Genomic DNA, 17,500 nt, shown 5'->3' with positions numbered 1-17,500 from the left:
TAACTACAGAGGAGATCTGTCAGCCTCAAACATGGCTCTGTTTTTTTGTGATAAAAAATACATTTATAGAATCATCCGGTTGCAATTTGCTATTCATTTAAAAGATCTTTTAGGTTCCTGTTGTTTTACTTTGAAAAAACTTACCTTTCTTTGTTTAAGCCAATAGTCCACTTTTTCAAAAACAAATTATCTCGGAAAAATGCAAGGTTACCCCCTATTTTCATTTCACATTCCAATAACCCAAACTAGGGGCGCTTTCCATTTGACAGAACTGACCGGCCAGACCGGGCATTTTGAAGGACTAACTTTACAACGCATTCAAATTAACACACTTCGAGGATGACATATACTCCCCCAGAAAAATACGAGGGATTATCATGCAAGTGTTCCTTCAAATTGTTCTTTGCAAATTATTGGGTCTGGCCGGCCAGTTCTGACAAAAGAAAAGCGTCCTAAGATCTACTTTTCTGCGCAGTCATAATACGGGGAAAAATGTCTTCTTATTAGGTGGCACTGTCCTTAAGAAACAATCAATGACTTAAATTAAGTAAAAATAACCAATCTATCCCCTCTTAAACGTACTGGTAATGACTATAAACTTAATGTGGCTTACTACAGTTATCCGAAGAAAAAATATCAAAATTTTGAAATCTGTGAAGTTAAAGCAAAATGATGTCTCTTGTGAAGTGTTGGTCACTGCAATTGATGTAAAATGTAATTTTACCTAACAAATAAATACAAATCAGAGGAAAACACTTAACATGGCGACGGACTTCCTTGGAGGGGGGACTGGAAACTAGACATTTCAAAGGCCTTTTTCTCAAAACCTAGCCCTACAACCAGGGTTAAAATTTTGCGAATTAGTAAACAACATGTACACAAAACCGTCGACATTTTTTCAAAAAGTTCTATCAGACAGTTTTTCAGTTATTATTAAAATAGACGAAAATCGACGTTTTTGTCATTTGTGAAAAACATGTCTGGCAGATTTAACTATTTATTTCTCTACATAATTATTTTTTCTCGCTTTCGAAAATTGAGGTAGGGTAAAATTACATTTTACATCAATTGCAGTGACTAACACTTCAGAAGAGATATCCTGTTGCTTTAAGTTCACAGATTCCAAAACCTTGATCTTTTTCTCCGGAAAACTGTAGTAATTTACCTTAATTCAAAAAGAAAAAAATGGTCAGTTTTGTTCCTTCATGCATCAGGCACAGAGGTACATGTAAGGATTTCTTAAAGTGTTCAATACTTATTATTAGAGTATGGGAGACTGAGTGCAGAATGGACTTGGGTTGATGATGACGAACTTACAGTAAGGCTCTGAAACGTGATTAGTACAATTACTATGCATTGGTCTTTAATAGGAGGACGTCAAATTAATACATCATAACAATGGCCACATGCACTTACCATCTCCCACAATTGCTTTATTGCATTCAAAGCAAACATCCCCAAATAGCTGTACAGAAAAATTAACCAATAAACATTGTTAGACCTCTGCTCACTAATAGTTTACAGTCTATTGGTTGATTATCACAAATTTTCCACAATTCTTGTTTCTAGTTCTGGCAACTATCATGTGAGCGTTCACCTTTTTCAACTTTTAAAGGCTTCAAAAGAAAGCAAGTATGACAACTACATTTTTTTCACATTTAGATGGAACCTCTCTTGGCATGGACAGCAATGTCCTTCCAAAATCACACTAACAATTTAATGTACCTTCATAAAGTATTGATCAGAGAATTTCTCATACCTCATTATAGTGAGTCTCACAATAAGCCAGGCCTTTCCGTTCATAATAACGATTACCATAAAATGGCTTTTCACACTTGGCACACACAAAATGCTGTGGAAACAGTGTACAAAAAATAATCAGTAAGATATTTCTAGGCTTTAAAGCTTTCCACAATACCTTACAGGAAGAAACAGAATACCAAAGTAGAATTAAATAAAAGCAGGAGATGATTACAAGGGGCAAGCCTAGCATAAAATTATAACTGAATAGGGCTGCAACGATACATTTTCTCATGGTACGATACACATCTCGATACAGGTGCCACGATATGATACATATCTCGATGCATCATTACATAAATAATTATGTACAACGGCAAGACATTTTCTGACGAACAGCGTGTTTTGTCCGTGGGTGCGCAAGACTTTGTCAGCTGACAATTATCGCAATTTACGCATCTTGAGAAATATATGGGACGAATGGTAGTGTTAGTTATCTGCGATATCTGTACGTGTCAGATCGGAAGCTATACGAAGCAAGGATGGAACTTTCTTGCCCCTGTGTTTAATAACTAGCTACAAAAGAGTTATTTTTGCGCAAGGAGTCATTAAAGACAGTGATTTCTGAATGTTGATGAATAATAATAATGATAATAATAATATGGCGATATGTTGCTTAAATATCGATATTCGTATCGTAGCAAAAAATATCACGATTGACCGGTGCACCGGTGTATCATTGCTGTCCTATAACTGAACAGTATCTGAACAGTGAACTAGTATCGTATTAAGAAAACCTGGCTACATAGATACAGGGCTAATCCCACATTTATGAAAAGTGTGCATTTTACAGGGTTTTCAATAAGAATTTGAATAGGCGGCAAAACCTGAAGCGTAGGTGGGGAATGGACTGCGCACCCCAAAGGGGCGCACAAGCTTGTAGGGGGGTCTTGGGGCATCCTCCCGCGTGAAAATTTTCAAAATTTAGAATGCATTTCCTGCAATCTGCAGCACTATATTTTGGCTTTTTAAATTGAGACAGAGACACAGAGAGAGAGAGAGAGAGTACATGAATACTCTAAGTTTCTTTGGATATTAAGTTGATGGCAAGATTGAACAGATGCTAAAATAGCATGACATAGCCCCTTTAAGGCTCCTTTGCTTTCTATACAGCAATGTGAATAACTGAAATGTATTCATCTGTCCTGAACGAAAATGTCGACTTGCCACGCTTCAAATGTAGTTAGCAGTTTACACCACGTAATGGATTGCTGGACCGCTGTCTAAAAAATGTGTGTGCTTGAATTCTTCAATCACCGCCTTCGACATGGACATGGAAACAGAATTCAGGTATCTCTTTTGTTTTTCATGATCAAAACTTTGCCGACCAAGGCTCATGTTCCGTGCGAATGTTTCTCATGTTATTCGTAAAATTCAGGGCAATTGCTAAGGAAAAGTAGCTGGCGAGTTCATGTGCAATAGCCAGCGAATTTTGCCAGCTGTCGGCTTTTATTGAAAACACTGATTTTATATGTTCCTGTAAAATCTAAAAAGGAATGAGAAGCCAAATGTGAAAGTGTGGGTATCAGAGGGAAATGGGGTATAACTGATAAGGCACTTTTATCTCTAGTACTCAAAAAATATGAATATCGGTGGTAAGGATTAACATTTATGCCTTTACAACATCCAAATAATTCTATTACCTTGAATTTAACAATTTACAATACAATACATAGTTAATTGACCGCTCCCCATAGGGGCTTTTCAGGGCCAATAAAACACAACGAAACGACGGAACAGAACAACAACAACTGTTAAGAATCCCAACTGGCCGGAGGCAAACCAGTTGGCTATTTACAAGTGCAGCTGGGAAGTTGAACCAGGGACTACCAGGAACAAATTCAACGAGTGGTCAGAGCCGGTCTTGAACCCGAGAACTCCGGATCTCAAGGCAAGCGCCCTAACCACTGGGCCACACTGTTTCCAATTTGATGATTTTTACAGTTCGACGCACCTTACCGTGGCCACCTAACAAAGTTTTTTACAAATTGTCCTCCAATCAGGATGTGTGAATTTGATTGACAGTCACGCCTCACTTGCAAAGTTCACACAGTTTTAAGTTGAACACCGTTGCATAGGTTGTTGGGTTGACGTATGTACACGTAATTGTCAAATGTGAGAGTTTGTTGGGTGGCCACGGTAAGGCGCGTTCGCATTGTAATAACCATTTTAATCTTTTGGACCAAAGAGTATTTTGTTCATAGACCACATAAATTTTAAAGAGCATAAAATCAAGCACATTATTCAGTCACTGAAAACAAATACCTCAACATGCCAAGCCTTTCCAAGTGCATGTACCACACGTTCTTCAACAGGTCGCCTGCAATCACAAACAGGGAACAAAACCATGTTTCACCGCTTAAAAAACCAAAGAAACATTAAAGCACGGACAACACTACTGGTATCATAACTGAAAGAAAGAAAGGATCCTTGCACTTAGCAGCCGAACAATTTAAGAAACTGTGTCTTACAGACAACTGAAAATTGCAATGAAGGTCCAGTGCTCTACCAACTGAGCTATGAAGCCACACAGTTTAGAGCCTGTCTATTTGTTGGGCTCATGCATTCCTTTGAAAGGACTTGATGAAAGAAAAGTAATATATTTTAGAAATGTGGGATGTGGAAAAAAGAGAGAAATGATCAACACACTTAGCTGGACAATTTAAGCAATGCGAGGATCATGTCTCTCTTTCATCTTTAGCCCGCACTTGAATAGCCTCCTTTTGGGGAGGGACGAGCCTAAAAACGGCTGCGGAGGAGGCTAGCACTTGAAAAACATAGACATTTCTTTATCAACTCCTTTCATGGGAACACATGAACCCAACAAATTGACCAGCTCCCAACTGTGTGGCTTCATAGCTGAGTTGGCAGAGCATTGCACCAAAATTGCAGAGGTTATGGGTTCGATTCCCATTGGAGCCAGCTGAATTTTCATAAGGAAACAATTGCTTCAATTGCCCAGCTAAGTGTGAGGATCATTTCCCTCTTTCGTCCATAGCACGAACTTCAAAAATACATACATTTCTTTCATAGGTATCATAACCAGTCAGAAAACAAATGGAAAATTATAATAATAACTTTTTTATGGCTCAACTAAAGCTCATGCCAGTCTCAAACATTGCTCATACAATATTATGTGAAAACAATTTACACTTAACAGGACTGTCAATAATTTTTTTAACCAAATGACTTAAAAATGATGGAGCAGGTCCAAGTAACAATTCCACAAAAGTATGCATCACAAAGAGAAGTCTAGGAGAAAACTACACCAAAAGGTTCTAAAAGACAGAGAAGTCTTATTACTTTTCAAGTAAAATGCTCAAACGTAAGATAGAATAAGATCAAAACTACAAAAATATTGGGTCTATCAACGGAGTTGATAATGTAAATTGGCCACCGTACAGAGATTCTAAAAGCTGACGTTTTGAGAGCAAATACAGAGCGAATTCGTCAGAGCGAATCCAGAAAATAAAAAGGATTCGCTCTGACGAAGGGCCAATGCTCGAAACGTCACCTTTTAGAATCTGTGTACGGTGGCCAATTTACATTATCAACTCTGTTGATAAAACCAAAATTTTTGTATACTACTTCCCCACAGACGCACCACCACAGTTTCTTTAGAAACTACCCCCTTGATTCTTAAGATCAAGACTGTATACTTAAAAGTTTCACAAAGAAGACAGATGGCTGACAATTGGAAATCAGGCATTTGATGGCAAGTTCTTTATGGGATTTGAAAAAGTAGAGAATGACATCACTTCTCTGAAACCAAGTCAGGAAACAGGAAAATTGAATAAACTTTATTACCTGCATGCTCCACAAATTGGTGTTCCCATTTTATCATGGCATCTCAAGCAATACAACTCTGTATCCCGTTTACGGCAAAGATGGTCCAGCTCCTTACTGACAGAAGTGAAGAAACTAGCATTACTTAAAACCATTCACTACTTGCAGAAATCCCATAATACACCTCCTTTACCTCCCAAAAATCTGCATAGACATTGTTTTTGACTTCTCTTGGGAATTTTTATGTCCCAGAAGATATTGCAAACAATGGTTACGCAAAATTTTTGGGAATTAATAGAGGTGTATTATGGGATTGTGCAAGTAGTTAATTAGAATATAAACAATAACGGTAAATCCGGTAAATTCACAACTTTAGGTGGGGAAAAGATTTCTTCTTTCGTGGAGTGATTAGAAGGGAAAACTACCGGTACTTCAGTACTCATGTGATCAGTAAACACAAGATCCTGCTGTTTTCCTGACTGGGAAAGGCCATCAGTTGGCATCTTTGGAAAAAAAAGGGACAGAGGATATGTCCCCTGTAGCGTATTGTGAATATTTGATTGTGACCCATGTAAAATCGCTGCCCCAAGAAGTAAGTGAATGACTTAATTAATCATCAAGTTGTGCTAATAATAAATATGGTTCAGTGATAGGCAATAATATTCCGAACATTTTTTGGCAAACAATCAGACAAGTAACTAAGTCAAATTCATTGGAACTACATAGATAACACAAATTGTCAGAAAGGAAATTCACAATGCTTCCATTGTTCCAGTGTACATGACATCTGGTTTTGTATTATTCAATAAACCAAAACTCTTGATGCTTCAGTTCAAAACCTGCAAATTACAACTCACAAATGTAATAATAATAATTTATTATAGACTAGACATATCCACCAGATTTATGCTCATTTGACCAAGAAAATAACTTCCAATTTTTTAACAGTGCATGACCCAGAAATGCAGTCACTTATAGCACTTTCCATTTGGCAGAACTGACCGGCCGGACCAGGCATTTGGAAGGACTAACTCTACAATGCCTTCAAATTAACCCTCTTCGAGGATGATATACACTCCTCCGGAAGAAAATGAGGGGTTATCATTCAAGTGTTCCTTCAAATTTTTGCATTTTCTTTGCAAACTGACGGGTCTGGCCGGCCAGTTCTGACAAAAGGAAAGCACCCTTAGTTGTGCAGCTGCAGCAGAACTGAATGGCATTCATAATGTAAAGTCGGAAATTTATCATGCAGGCAAACTTGCAAGATGAAAAAGTAAAACAATTACTTTTGGCAAAGTAGAGCCTAATTCATGCAACATCTTGTTACATTTTTATGGGGTTGACTCACTTGCATGAAAAACAGTTGTAATGCCAGGGGTGAACTGGTTCACCCATGTACATGATATGCTGTCCCTCTGGGATGTAAGTACTGATAAAAAATAACAAAAGCAACACATGATTTTAATAAGAAGAGCTTTTGTATGAAACTTCACTATAAAACATTGCGATAAAATATTAAACACGATTTTAAAAAACGGTTAAGAAAGGTTTAAAATGTGATGTTTCGACTTACATGTAACTTAAGTCATTATTAAGCAATGAAAATAAAAATGAACTTGAACATATACCTTTGGCATGAAGTTATGCTGTTTACCCCAGATATGCAATCAAGTAAAAAGCTTAGCTCGAATGGAGTCCTCTTGAGTATTGAGTGAAGGCTTCAGTTCCTTAATGAAAAGCATTTCATGCAGAAGACAATCTAACTTAGTTTGGCATTTCTTAAGAATAGAGAAATGACTGCTAAAACTAGAGGCGTCAATACCACCATGGATATTAATAAGATGCTTGCCTATGGCAGAATACCTATGTTCTTGAATACGTTGATGCAAGTACCTTGTAGTAAAACCTACATAATCAGCATCACACTGATCACATTTAAAATGATATACAAAGCATTGATTGTTAACTAAATCAGGCTTCTTCTCTTTTGGCTGAAGAACCTGTTGAATAGGTTTACTGCGAAAGACAGGTTGAATGTCGATACCAATGTTAGAACTCAAGGATCTCAACCTGGATCTCAACTGTTCCTTCACTATATTCGCCGAACTCTTGGTTCTTAAAGGGCAAAGAAAACGTAACAGTTCTCACATCGTTATCGTCCTTGGACTCATAAATAATTATCATCATTAGATTCCTTATAAATATTATCAAAAAAGCTAGAAAAACATGATTCAATTAAGATACTAGGATAACCTAATTTTGAAAAAATGGTTCTAAGCTTGACACATTCACTATTAAAGGCTTCAGGTGTGGAAGATAGTCGATAAGCTCTACACATCATGGTCTTAATCAAACACGACTCACATTGTTTATCAACGTGACTATCAAAATGTAATAACAATCCAGTGTTCGTAGGTTTTCTGTAACAGAAAACTTTGAAAACGTAGGTTTTCTGTACAGAAAACCTAAGACTAAGATTGCATCTCTAGGGTAAATAGCATAACTTCATGCTTTAATTTTATCATTATATTCAAGTTCATTTTTTATTTTCATTGCTTGATAATGACTTAAGTCGAAACATCACATTCTAAACCTTTTTAAACCGTTTTTTGAACCATGTTTAATAATATTTCAACACATGATTGCAAAGACAATAAAAATAATTAAAAATATAGAAAAGGTAGAAGAGACAAGGGACTTCAAAGTAAATGTCAATGGATTAACAAGTTAAATAACACTTTACATTGTAAATTTGCAAGATGTACAAGATAGCTTGCAAGCCTGGGTAGGCTGGTGACAATATATTCATACAATGTACGTATATTGCACTTTTCAGTGCAATTGAAAACCACAAACGTGAAAAAGAAACACATTTTACTAAAGTTTCATAATTTACATTCCTTTGTACACTGTAGCTGTTTACCGAGTTTTACTGCTGGATTTGACCATTCTTGAGTACTTACCGGTAAATCACCATGGTCATATTATATTCTACTACGTAATTTTGATCATTTTCAGTGTTTCAGCCAAAATGCGTCATTGTGGGAACCCTCCGTTGAAATCATGCAGAGATGGCCCCCAGAAAAACCAAAAGTGTGCAGGCTTAACACAGGTGTACAGTAGTATTGTAAAAGCCACCCCTTTTTAATTCAAAAGTGATTTTCAGTACAGAACGCAGCCAAAAAGCAGATCAAAACAATAACACATTAGTTTTGATCATTCACTCGAATAATGCGCATCGCAATCAACTCACAGCTACCGTATTTACCCGTGTATAAGTCGACCTTTTATGGCCTCAAAAGAAGCTCCAAAAATCGCTCTTGACTTATACATGGGTCAAAGATTTCGAGCCAAGTTCCAGCTAAATAATTTATTCAAAATTAACATCATAATGTGGTCTTTAGGCATAACGATTACGCAGTGGACGAAAGACTTCAAAATGAATGTAATTAAGCAATTCCAGTTGAAATGAAAAAGGATTTGTTTTACTTTAAATGTTGAAGATACTCACAAGCACAAATATGAAATAGACACCAGAAATTTTCGTTTTCCAAAGGCGGAAAGCTCTAAAAAACATTCTTGTCTCTTCAAATAAAATGCGATCCTTCAACGGCTTAGTAACCTGGTGCAATACCTCGTGTTTGCGTGCAAGCATGATCGTCACTCGTGTTGCCTTAAAATGCTGGTTGGTAATGATTGTTTTTTATTCTTTATACAAACCTGGATGATTTAAATGCTTTTGCAAACTTTGTATTGTTTGGTTTATGAGTTTTGTTTCGTTTGCCATGTGAGAAATTTAAGTCAAGCACCTGAATTAAACCTTGCACATTTTGAATCGTTTTTGAAGTTATTTTCAAAGATTGACTCCTGCTTCTGTGATGATGTGCCTATCCTCTAAAGCCCTTTATCCTTGAACAACGAAACAGGTTAGTTTGAGGTTTACATGTTCGATTTTCTGAGAACTTTTTCGAAATTCAAGGACAAAATGCCTGCACATACAACAACCGCTGAACCACAAAACTATTAAGCGCTTGAGGCCCTTAATCTTTTGTGAATCCACAGTTCCAGAAATCGAAGAATGCAAGATTAGTATCCCATGAACATTAAGCAAAGAAATTAAGAAATTGCTTTTTTTGCCATCAAAAATGGGGGGTCGACTTATACATGGGATTGACTTATACACGGGTAAATACGGTAATTAACAGCTAGCTGTGGTGCTGTGCTCCGACATCAAACATGGACTGTATAGCGGGAGCCAGAGGCGCCTTTGCATGCTTTCAGCCCAATATTGTGAGCTGCGCCCTTCACAATTCAGTCCTCGACTGCAAGTAAGGGTGATTAGCAGTAGCAATTATTATTATTATTATTATTATTATTATTATTATTATTATTATTATTATTATTATTATTATTATTATTATTATTATTATTATCTGTGTGAGTAGCCTGGACACTATATGGCATGGACTTAGAGCTGTAGACTGAAAAGTGCTCATGATTCACGATGATAGCGTCTTGGAAAACACTATTAATTTCCTGCGACACCAAGGTCTACGGCAAATTTTTTCTCAACGAGAAAAGAAACGGTAGACAGTGAAATGGAGAAAAAGAAAACAAAAGACAATGAAAGTTATTAAGAAGTGACAGGTAAGTCACAGATACCAAATTCTTCACGGTGGTTGACCGACTACAGTTGGTTGATATATGACAGTAAGAAGGGGATGTTATGTGAACTGTGTATCTGCTTTGGGAAACAGTCTCCTTTTACTATGGGATGCATGAACTACGGTACACTGTATATCCAACATTTTATGCCTGTATAACTTATAGAGTTACCAAATACAAGTTGCATTATTTTCCCCAGTACCCTGATGAATTTTTCCTTCTGTAGCTTTCACTTTTCCGTCCCCTTTCCTAAAAAATCTGGCCCTTAGAAAAGGTCTCCAGGAGCCACTTTGACCCTCAAGTAAAATTTTCTGGCTGAAACACTGCATTCAAGCCGTGAATGCAACAATTTATACTAAGATTTTCTCAATGTAATGATTTCAGTTGGCCAATGCATATGTACATGTTACACCCCAAGGCTAAAGGAATAGGAATAAAGAAAATATCAACAATACTACATGGTCCTGGTGGTGCTAAACTGGTATTGAGTGAGTTCTTCAACCCACGGAACCAAAATATTTCTGCTTAACCAAAGATGAATCACATTACAAAACCATTTTAATACAACCACACTCAACATTAGTTCAACGATTTGTCAAAAAGAAAAGAAAATACACTTACTGACACTTGCGACAAACATATCGGCCAGTTTCTGGACAGAAAGAAAACTTAAATTAAATTAACCTCAAACATAAACTTTACAAACTAGAAGCAATATCATCAATTGAAATTCTTACTTTTAGTCTTCTCATCAGCATTGCACTTCTTACATAGAGCCCTGTAACAGAAAGTTCATTGAATAAAACACTACTGGTTAATTGATTCACGGAATGTTCACCAACTTTACATCAATATTTCACTTGGTCAATACTGTAAATTAAGATGGCTGGGCAAATCAGACAAATACAGTCATTTCAATAGCTGATATACCTTCTTTTGTTTGTTTCTTATTATTCAGCAATCACTCACATTAATTATTATTAGTATAAATACACAGGTGATTATACAAAATTGCACGCTCTCAATGGCTCGCTATCTTGGATTATCAGCCAATAATCACCTCCACAGACAAAATGGCTGCCAGTAGTCGTCTTGCAACAGTAAGTGAAGATGATTTCGTGTTGAAATGTGTTTTTTTCTCTTTTTTTGAAATAATCACCCTGTGTATTTATACTAAAACAATTATTCGCCTCAGGCTCAGTGATTACAGTATCGTCTCGGTGAATATTCACCGATAATAATTTTTAATTAATAGCAATGGCTCACTTAAGCCCAGGATTTAAAAATTGAAGAAATCTTAACTGATCACAATAATCACTGTATTAGCCTGTCTTTTGCACACACGAAAAAATATACATGTAATACAAAAAAACAAAACAAATAGAAGTAAGCAAAACAACTACCAGTACTTTTATAACATTGCAAGAGCAGCTGCCCTGTGACAGCATACGATATCTGACTACAGTATGTTACTGTAAATTATTAATGGATTTCAACATTATTAATTTTTGTTTATACGTACTCTATACCGTCAAAAAAAAGCAACCTGTTTGTCAGTTGACCTTTAACCCATTGATCCCTGGGAGTGAGACTTTTAAAACAGGTTTTACTCTGCCTAAAGCCAGAAAATTGTACTTGTCACCCAGGGTATCCTAGGGCATTTGAGGTGCTGATGGGTTAAGCATTCAGTCCCTTCCATGAAAACTGATAATCACTCTTGATTTAAAACAGGCCGCAAAATGGGAAAGTTAATGAACAATAGTTGATATAACCATTTACAATGTAAAATAATACAGTGTAATGAAAGCAAAATCTTTTTTTGGTAGGTACCAGTTCCTGCCCAAATATTTCTTGGACTACAAAGTCCAGAAACTTGACCAGAAAAGTCAAGCCAGTTCAACTCTATTACATGTACCACCACAATTAAAAGCCACCTTGTACGTTTTCAGAGGGTTTGAAGGAATTTGAAGTAGCTCAAATCCTGGGTTGTACATGTATATGTTAATATAATTGTGGTTTAATTTTGTTTCTGGTAGAATTTTTTCAAACCTGTTTAAATTTTGTCAAGCCAGTTTGATTTTTCTACACCACCAATTTTAACACATTTGGATACAGCATCTTCCTGTAATTAATTATTAGAACTCCTCATGGAGTATATACTAGAGAAATCATTTTAAAATTATAATGATGGGTTATTGTCTCTGATGCTATCAAAGACAATTAACAGTTGTTGGACGAGGTTGAGCAAAATATCGTGATTTGTCAGTGGTGAGCATATCAATTCTTTGCCAAAGCCGAAGGCTGAGGCAAATAATTGTTTTATCATTCGATCACCGAGTTTGTTTTTTGTTTTTGTTTCCAAGAAGCCGTAAGTCTTCGCTGCCTTGCAGAGTCGAGTAATGGCTCAAGTTCAAATTGTACTTACAGTTAAAACATTCAATAACACTAGGCATCAACAAAGCTGAAGAATTTCACAGTTTTCAAAGCATATCCCGACAAGTGCAGCTTTGGTGCTTTGGTTTTTTTCTGGCTTCAGCATAAAATCTCTTCAGTACATATGCATTTGCCAACTTGTCCTTCGCGTCGATGACACGAGTGACTCTTCGTCTACCTTTCTTTCCTCGAAATATTTTTGAAATACGTTGAAATTTTGTTCCTTTCTTAGTATTCTCACTGTTCTTTCGATCAACTAAAGATGTCAAATCATTCTCTGACAGCTCCGGGAACCGATCTGCCATTTTCTTACAAGAGCGTGATTTCACTTGCACATGAGCAAAATATTATTTGCAGCAAAACACTTATTTTGCTCAACCTGGTCTAATAATTGTTAATTACAATGTATGTGATTTTTTTCTGAGAAATTTTAAGATTGTTTTTCAAGGTTTCAGGATAAGAAAAACATGTTGAACACAAGGGAACAGTAATTATGCATCTTGATCGACATTAGTTGGGATAAGTAAAAAAAATTGAGGTCTTCGGCACTATCGGTGCACCATTTTAAAAGTTTTAAGGTAAAAGCTAACATGCCAAATGAATGATCAATAATTATTGATATTCCTGTATGCTACGACTAGCTTCTTACGCCTTGTTTTTATGTGCAGTACTATATTTCTGAACAGATTTGCTAATCTGAACAAAGGGTGTATTATTTTGTGTTACACCAATAGGCGACTCTTTAATAATGAGACTCGTACCAGGCCCCCGACATGCAAAATAACAAAGCCTTTTTAGCCTTTTTCCAAAAAAATCATCTTAAAAATGGAGTATTTACGCAGGAACTCCTAAGAAACTTGTTGATTTACGTTTTATTTAATGAATGTTGTGCGTTCTTTTGTGAATTATGCGATGCGGATCGCACCATCGCATAAATATCAGAGGGCCTGTAAACCGAAGAGAGAGGGTGTAATGATTACCAGTTAAAACCGAAAATGTTGAGAAAGAGATTACTGTGCATGTCATTCCAGTTTTAGTTTTTGATTAAAATTGTTGGTCATTGTTTGCAAGGTTTGTTTGTTTACAGCAGTCAGCTCAGAGGTGTTTGATCACTGCAAACTATATATACACTAATGACGTATAATTTTTTCCATACAGTATACACTATAATTATTGCATTTCGAGGCTAGAAATGGGAGCTCCGCTTTTAGGCTTGGCTAAATCTATATAATTATTATCCTGACACAGTGGCCTTGACATGAGTAAAATAGCAGTAAGCAAAATTACCATAATTTACATCTCTCCTACCTGCCAGCATTCTTTACAAATCCAGAATCAGCAAGTGCATCATTGCAAATCTCACATTGAAAACAGTCTGGGTGCCAGTTTGCTTGCATTGCCTTTATAACTCGACCAATCACAAATTTGCCTATGATGAATGAAGGTTCTTTGTTTTTAAAGTACATGTATATTGAATACAGGTGTAATAAGCACATGATAACGTTTTGCTTCATTTACCACAAAAGTGGCTTCAGAGATGACACAAAACTAGTATTTTCTAGCATACAAAATAGATGATACATGCCTACATTAAATTTTACGTCATAGGTACTACACAGGAACACAAAGTACTAAGTACACCACATACATGTAAGGTACATGCATTGCATATACATACTGACAGTACTTTACTGTACTACACTATGCACTAATAGTACACTGTATCATGTATCAATACCCTAAATAAGATGTTTCGTGCTACAATTACGTTACAGTTACAGTGCCTAGGACAGATATAAAAATAATTATTATTAAATCCTCTGTATCTGTTGAAGATGTGGGACACATTAATTAAAGATCTCAAAAATTCAAGAGCATCATAAGCTCAATGGAAACTAGTAAGTACTGCTCAATAATTACACATTCTTGGTAAAATGATCAAGATAAATCACTTAGGGCACGTTTGATTGACCCTATTCTGGAATAAGAATACCTGGAGTGATGATTAAAACGCTATGTTTGGCGGGTTTCGAAGCAAGGACAACAAAAATATGTTTAATTAAAATAGCATTTTAGCGGATGTTTGACAATCTTTATGTGAATCACCGTAAAAACGAAGAATTTCTACCTTATATTCCATGCATTCTTATTCCGGAATACGGTCAATCGAACGCACCCTTAGTTTATCAATAAAATTCTGTCTGGTAATGGGTCCAATTCCCATGCAAGTGGACCATCGACAACATTGAAAGTGGACCATGCCATACACGTAAACACCCAGAAACAATCATAAAAATTATGTATAAATTAACTCAACCTGTATCTTGGACTGAGTTAAATCAATTTAACAATCGTGTTTAGAACTGCTTGTAATCATGACAGGTACACATCTTAAAAATGACCTTGATGTGCATGTGCTCAAAATATAGTTACGTGTGACTGCAGGCTCAATCCCTGGATTAACAGACACACATTTGCATGAGAGGAGAATTCAATTCCCAGATGAATTTATTTTAGGATTGAGATCTTTTTTAAATTTATTCCTCCAGTAAAGCATTCTTCTCAATGAAAAAGCACTTGAAAATAAACTGCTTTGCAGGCAAGGTAACAGCATTTTTATAGTTGACATAGAATGGTATCAGCCTCCCAGTAGCTACAGATCTCCACTGCGTGGTGCTTCCATGAAAGCATTACTGATTTCAGCGTTCCCAGAGAATTTTCAATAGACCTCTTTCATAATGGCAGCCAAATGAGTTATTCTTTTGTTTTAATGCTAATAAGCCCTACTAACCTCGCTACGACGAGCAAATTTCAAAAGAATATTTGTTTTAAAACGAGGGCAGTAGGTCTAATTAACATAAAGACAAAAGAATGTAAAGTTGGTCGCCATTTATGAAAGTGGTCTATAATATGCAGCAACAAAGATAGCATTTTTTAACAACAAAAAAAAAAAACAGGGCATTCAATTGCAGTAGTGAATTAGTAAAAAAAATCAAACTCATCAGAATTTACTAACCACACTGCTTGCAGCAAGGAGCAAACAAAGTCTGAAAGTCTTCCTCGCAATATCTTCGTTCATCGTACTACAATTAAAACAAAAACCCCAACTAATTTAAGGAGTTCTGCAATAGAATTTTGAACAGCCATTCAGCTGTAATACTGCAAGTGATTGACTCAATGATCTACTGATCAAGACGGTTTCATGGCTGTAACACTTATTGCTGTGACACCCATAATAAGAGTTACAGGTTACAGTTTCAATTAAGAACCTGATCATTATTGGTTAACTTTCTCCTTATTTAATATTACATTGTATCTATAGAGCAATTTTCAGTTGAGTGTCGAAAGTAACTATCTAATTGCTTTGGTTTTGCATTACTTCACTCAGCTCAAAGTTCTCATGCCCAGCCTTCTCAAAATCGGCCGGTCGACGGCTCAATCAGCCGCCTCCTCAGAAAGCTTGACCGTCTCCTTCTAGTCAGTAAATGTCAGACACAATACATTTTTAGCTCGAACGTGAAGTCACTGGAGATATTCTATGTAAAAGCTTGAAAAAAAGTTTGTTTGACGTACAAATTTGTGTCCACGATATTTTTTTGCCTGGCGCACATGAAATGTTTATTTAACTAGCATTCCAGTATTTCTTATCAGACTCCAAGCAAGTGTCAATTCCATATGTGAACGTTCGTCACTTTAAATCCACCAGATTGCACAAAATTGTATCTGTGAATGTCTAAATTTGAAAAAATCCGTAGGGGAGCATGCCCCAAGACCCCCCCTAGAAGCTTGCATCCTTTGGGCACTCGCTTGGGTGCCTTTAGCACCAAACCGTCTCCACCTTCCTTATGACCTGCTCCCGAAAAATATTTTGAGAAGGCTGCATGCCACTTGTTCAACCAATCAGAAGTGAAACCAAAACCAATCGTGGCTTGTGCCTGCACATTTACCCGCGCTTTGTGTCAGCTACGTGTAATTACTTTGAGTTTTGATTGGTTTACTGGACTGTATCCGTCCTTTTTGATTGGCCAAAGTAAGAGAATCAGAATTACAGTGTAAAATACGACTTCTTTGCCAATGACAAGTCTTCTTTTTTGCCGCTTACCCACAAGTAACCCAGGCTCACTGTTTGGTTCACGTACGGGGTTCATAAAATGAGTAAAATATTAATAGGAAACATATGGGGCGAAGACCCGAAGTTTAGGTCCATTAATTTGCTAAGAAAGGAAAAGAAAAATCGATGAAACTTAAACTTACCATGTGGCAAGTTGTTGCTGTCCTTGATATGTACACAAAGTTTCGGAAAAAATGGTTGCCTTCACCTTTCCTTCATAGTGTAGTGTCAGGGCTCCGCTCGACCCTCAACCAGCACGGTTTTTTGGGTGAAAATCAGATCACAACTGGTCCAATTCAAAACTGGCACTGAGCTCGGGCGCCTGGCAATGAGTATAATACTGTACATATATGTCCCAGTGGAAGGAACGTAGGCCCAGATTGTTCAAAGATAAAACTCAATGTGTGACTACACCTTCCTTCCGCAGGAACTTATTATGCTCGTCACCAGGTGCAGCGAGCCCATATCTTCTTTTTAGTATAAACACACAGGTGATTATACAAAATCGCACACTCTCATTGGCTCACTATCTCGGATTATCAGCCGATAATCACCTTGACGGACAAAATGGCTGCCAGTAGTCGTTTTGCCACTGTAAGTGAAGATGATTTCGAGTTGAAATGTTTTTTCTTTCTCTTTTTTGCAATAATCACCTGTGCATTTATACTAAAACAATATTATTCGCCTCAGGCTCAGTGATTATCG

General features: G+C 36.6%; 1 protein-coding gene and 1 non-coding gene across 2 annotated transcripts in view; one reads left to right on the top strand and one right to left on the bottom strand.

Annotated features, from left to right (window-relative positions):
• Positions 1-17,500, bottom strand: part of LOC138039023 (LIM and senescent cell antigen-like-containing domain protein 1) — a 29,756-nt gene that overhangs the window by 7,207 nt on the left and 5,049 nt on the right. The window contains exons 3-11 of the mRNA XM_068885174.1: positions 15,701-15,767; positions 13,993-14,113; positions 10,989-11,029; positions 10,873-10,903; positions 6,935-7,015; positions 5,608-5,703; positions 4,066-4,120; positions 1,760-1,852; positions 1,417-1,465 (exon numbers count right to left, since the gene is read on the bottom strand). Of these exons, the coding sequence (XP_068741275.1) occupies positions 1,417-1,465; positions 1,760-1,852; positions 4,066-4,120; positions 5,608-5,703; positions 6,935-7,015; positions 10,873-10,903; positions 10,989-11,029; positions 13,993-14,113; positions 15,701-15,767 (634 nt within the window). The remainder of the gene's footprint in view (positions 1-1,416; positions 1,466-1,759; positions 1,853-4,065; positions 4,121-5,607; positions 5,704-6,934; positions 7,016-10,872; positions 10,904-10,988; positions 11,030-13,992; positions 14,114-15,700; positions 15,768-17,500) is intronic.
• On the top strand, positions 4,650-4,722 carry Trnaf-aaa (transfer RNA phenylalanine (anticodon AAA)). The gene has a single exon. It is a non-coding gene; the product is annotated as a tRNA-Phe (tRNA).

This window comes from Montipora capricornis, chromosome 2 (genome assembly GCF_036669925.1).
Source record: "Montipora capricornis isolate CH-2021 chromosome 2, ASM3666992v2, whole genome shotgun sequence".
NCBI classification, from domain to species: Eukaryota; Metazoa; Cnidaria; class Anthozoa; order Scleractinia; family Acroporidae; genus Montipora; species Montipora capricornis.
The sequence above is the reverse complement of the archived record's forward strand: the minus strand, read 5'-3'. Positions and strand labels throughout refer to the sequence as shown.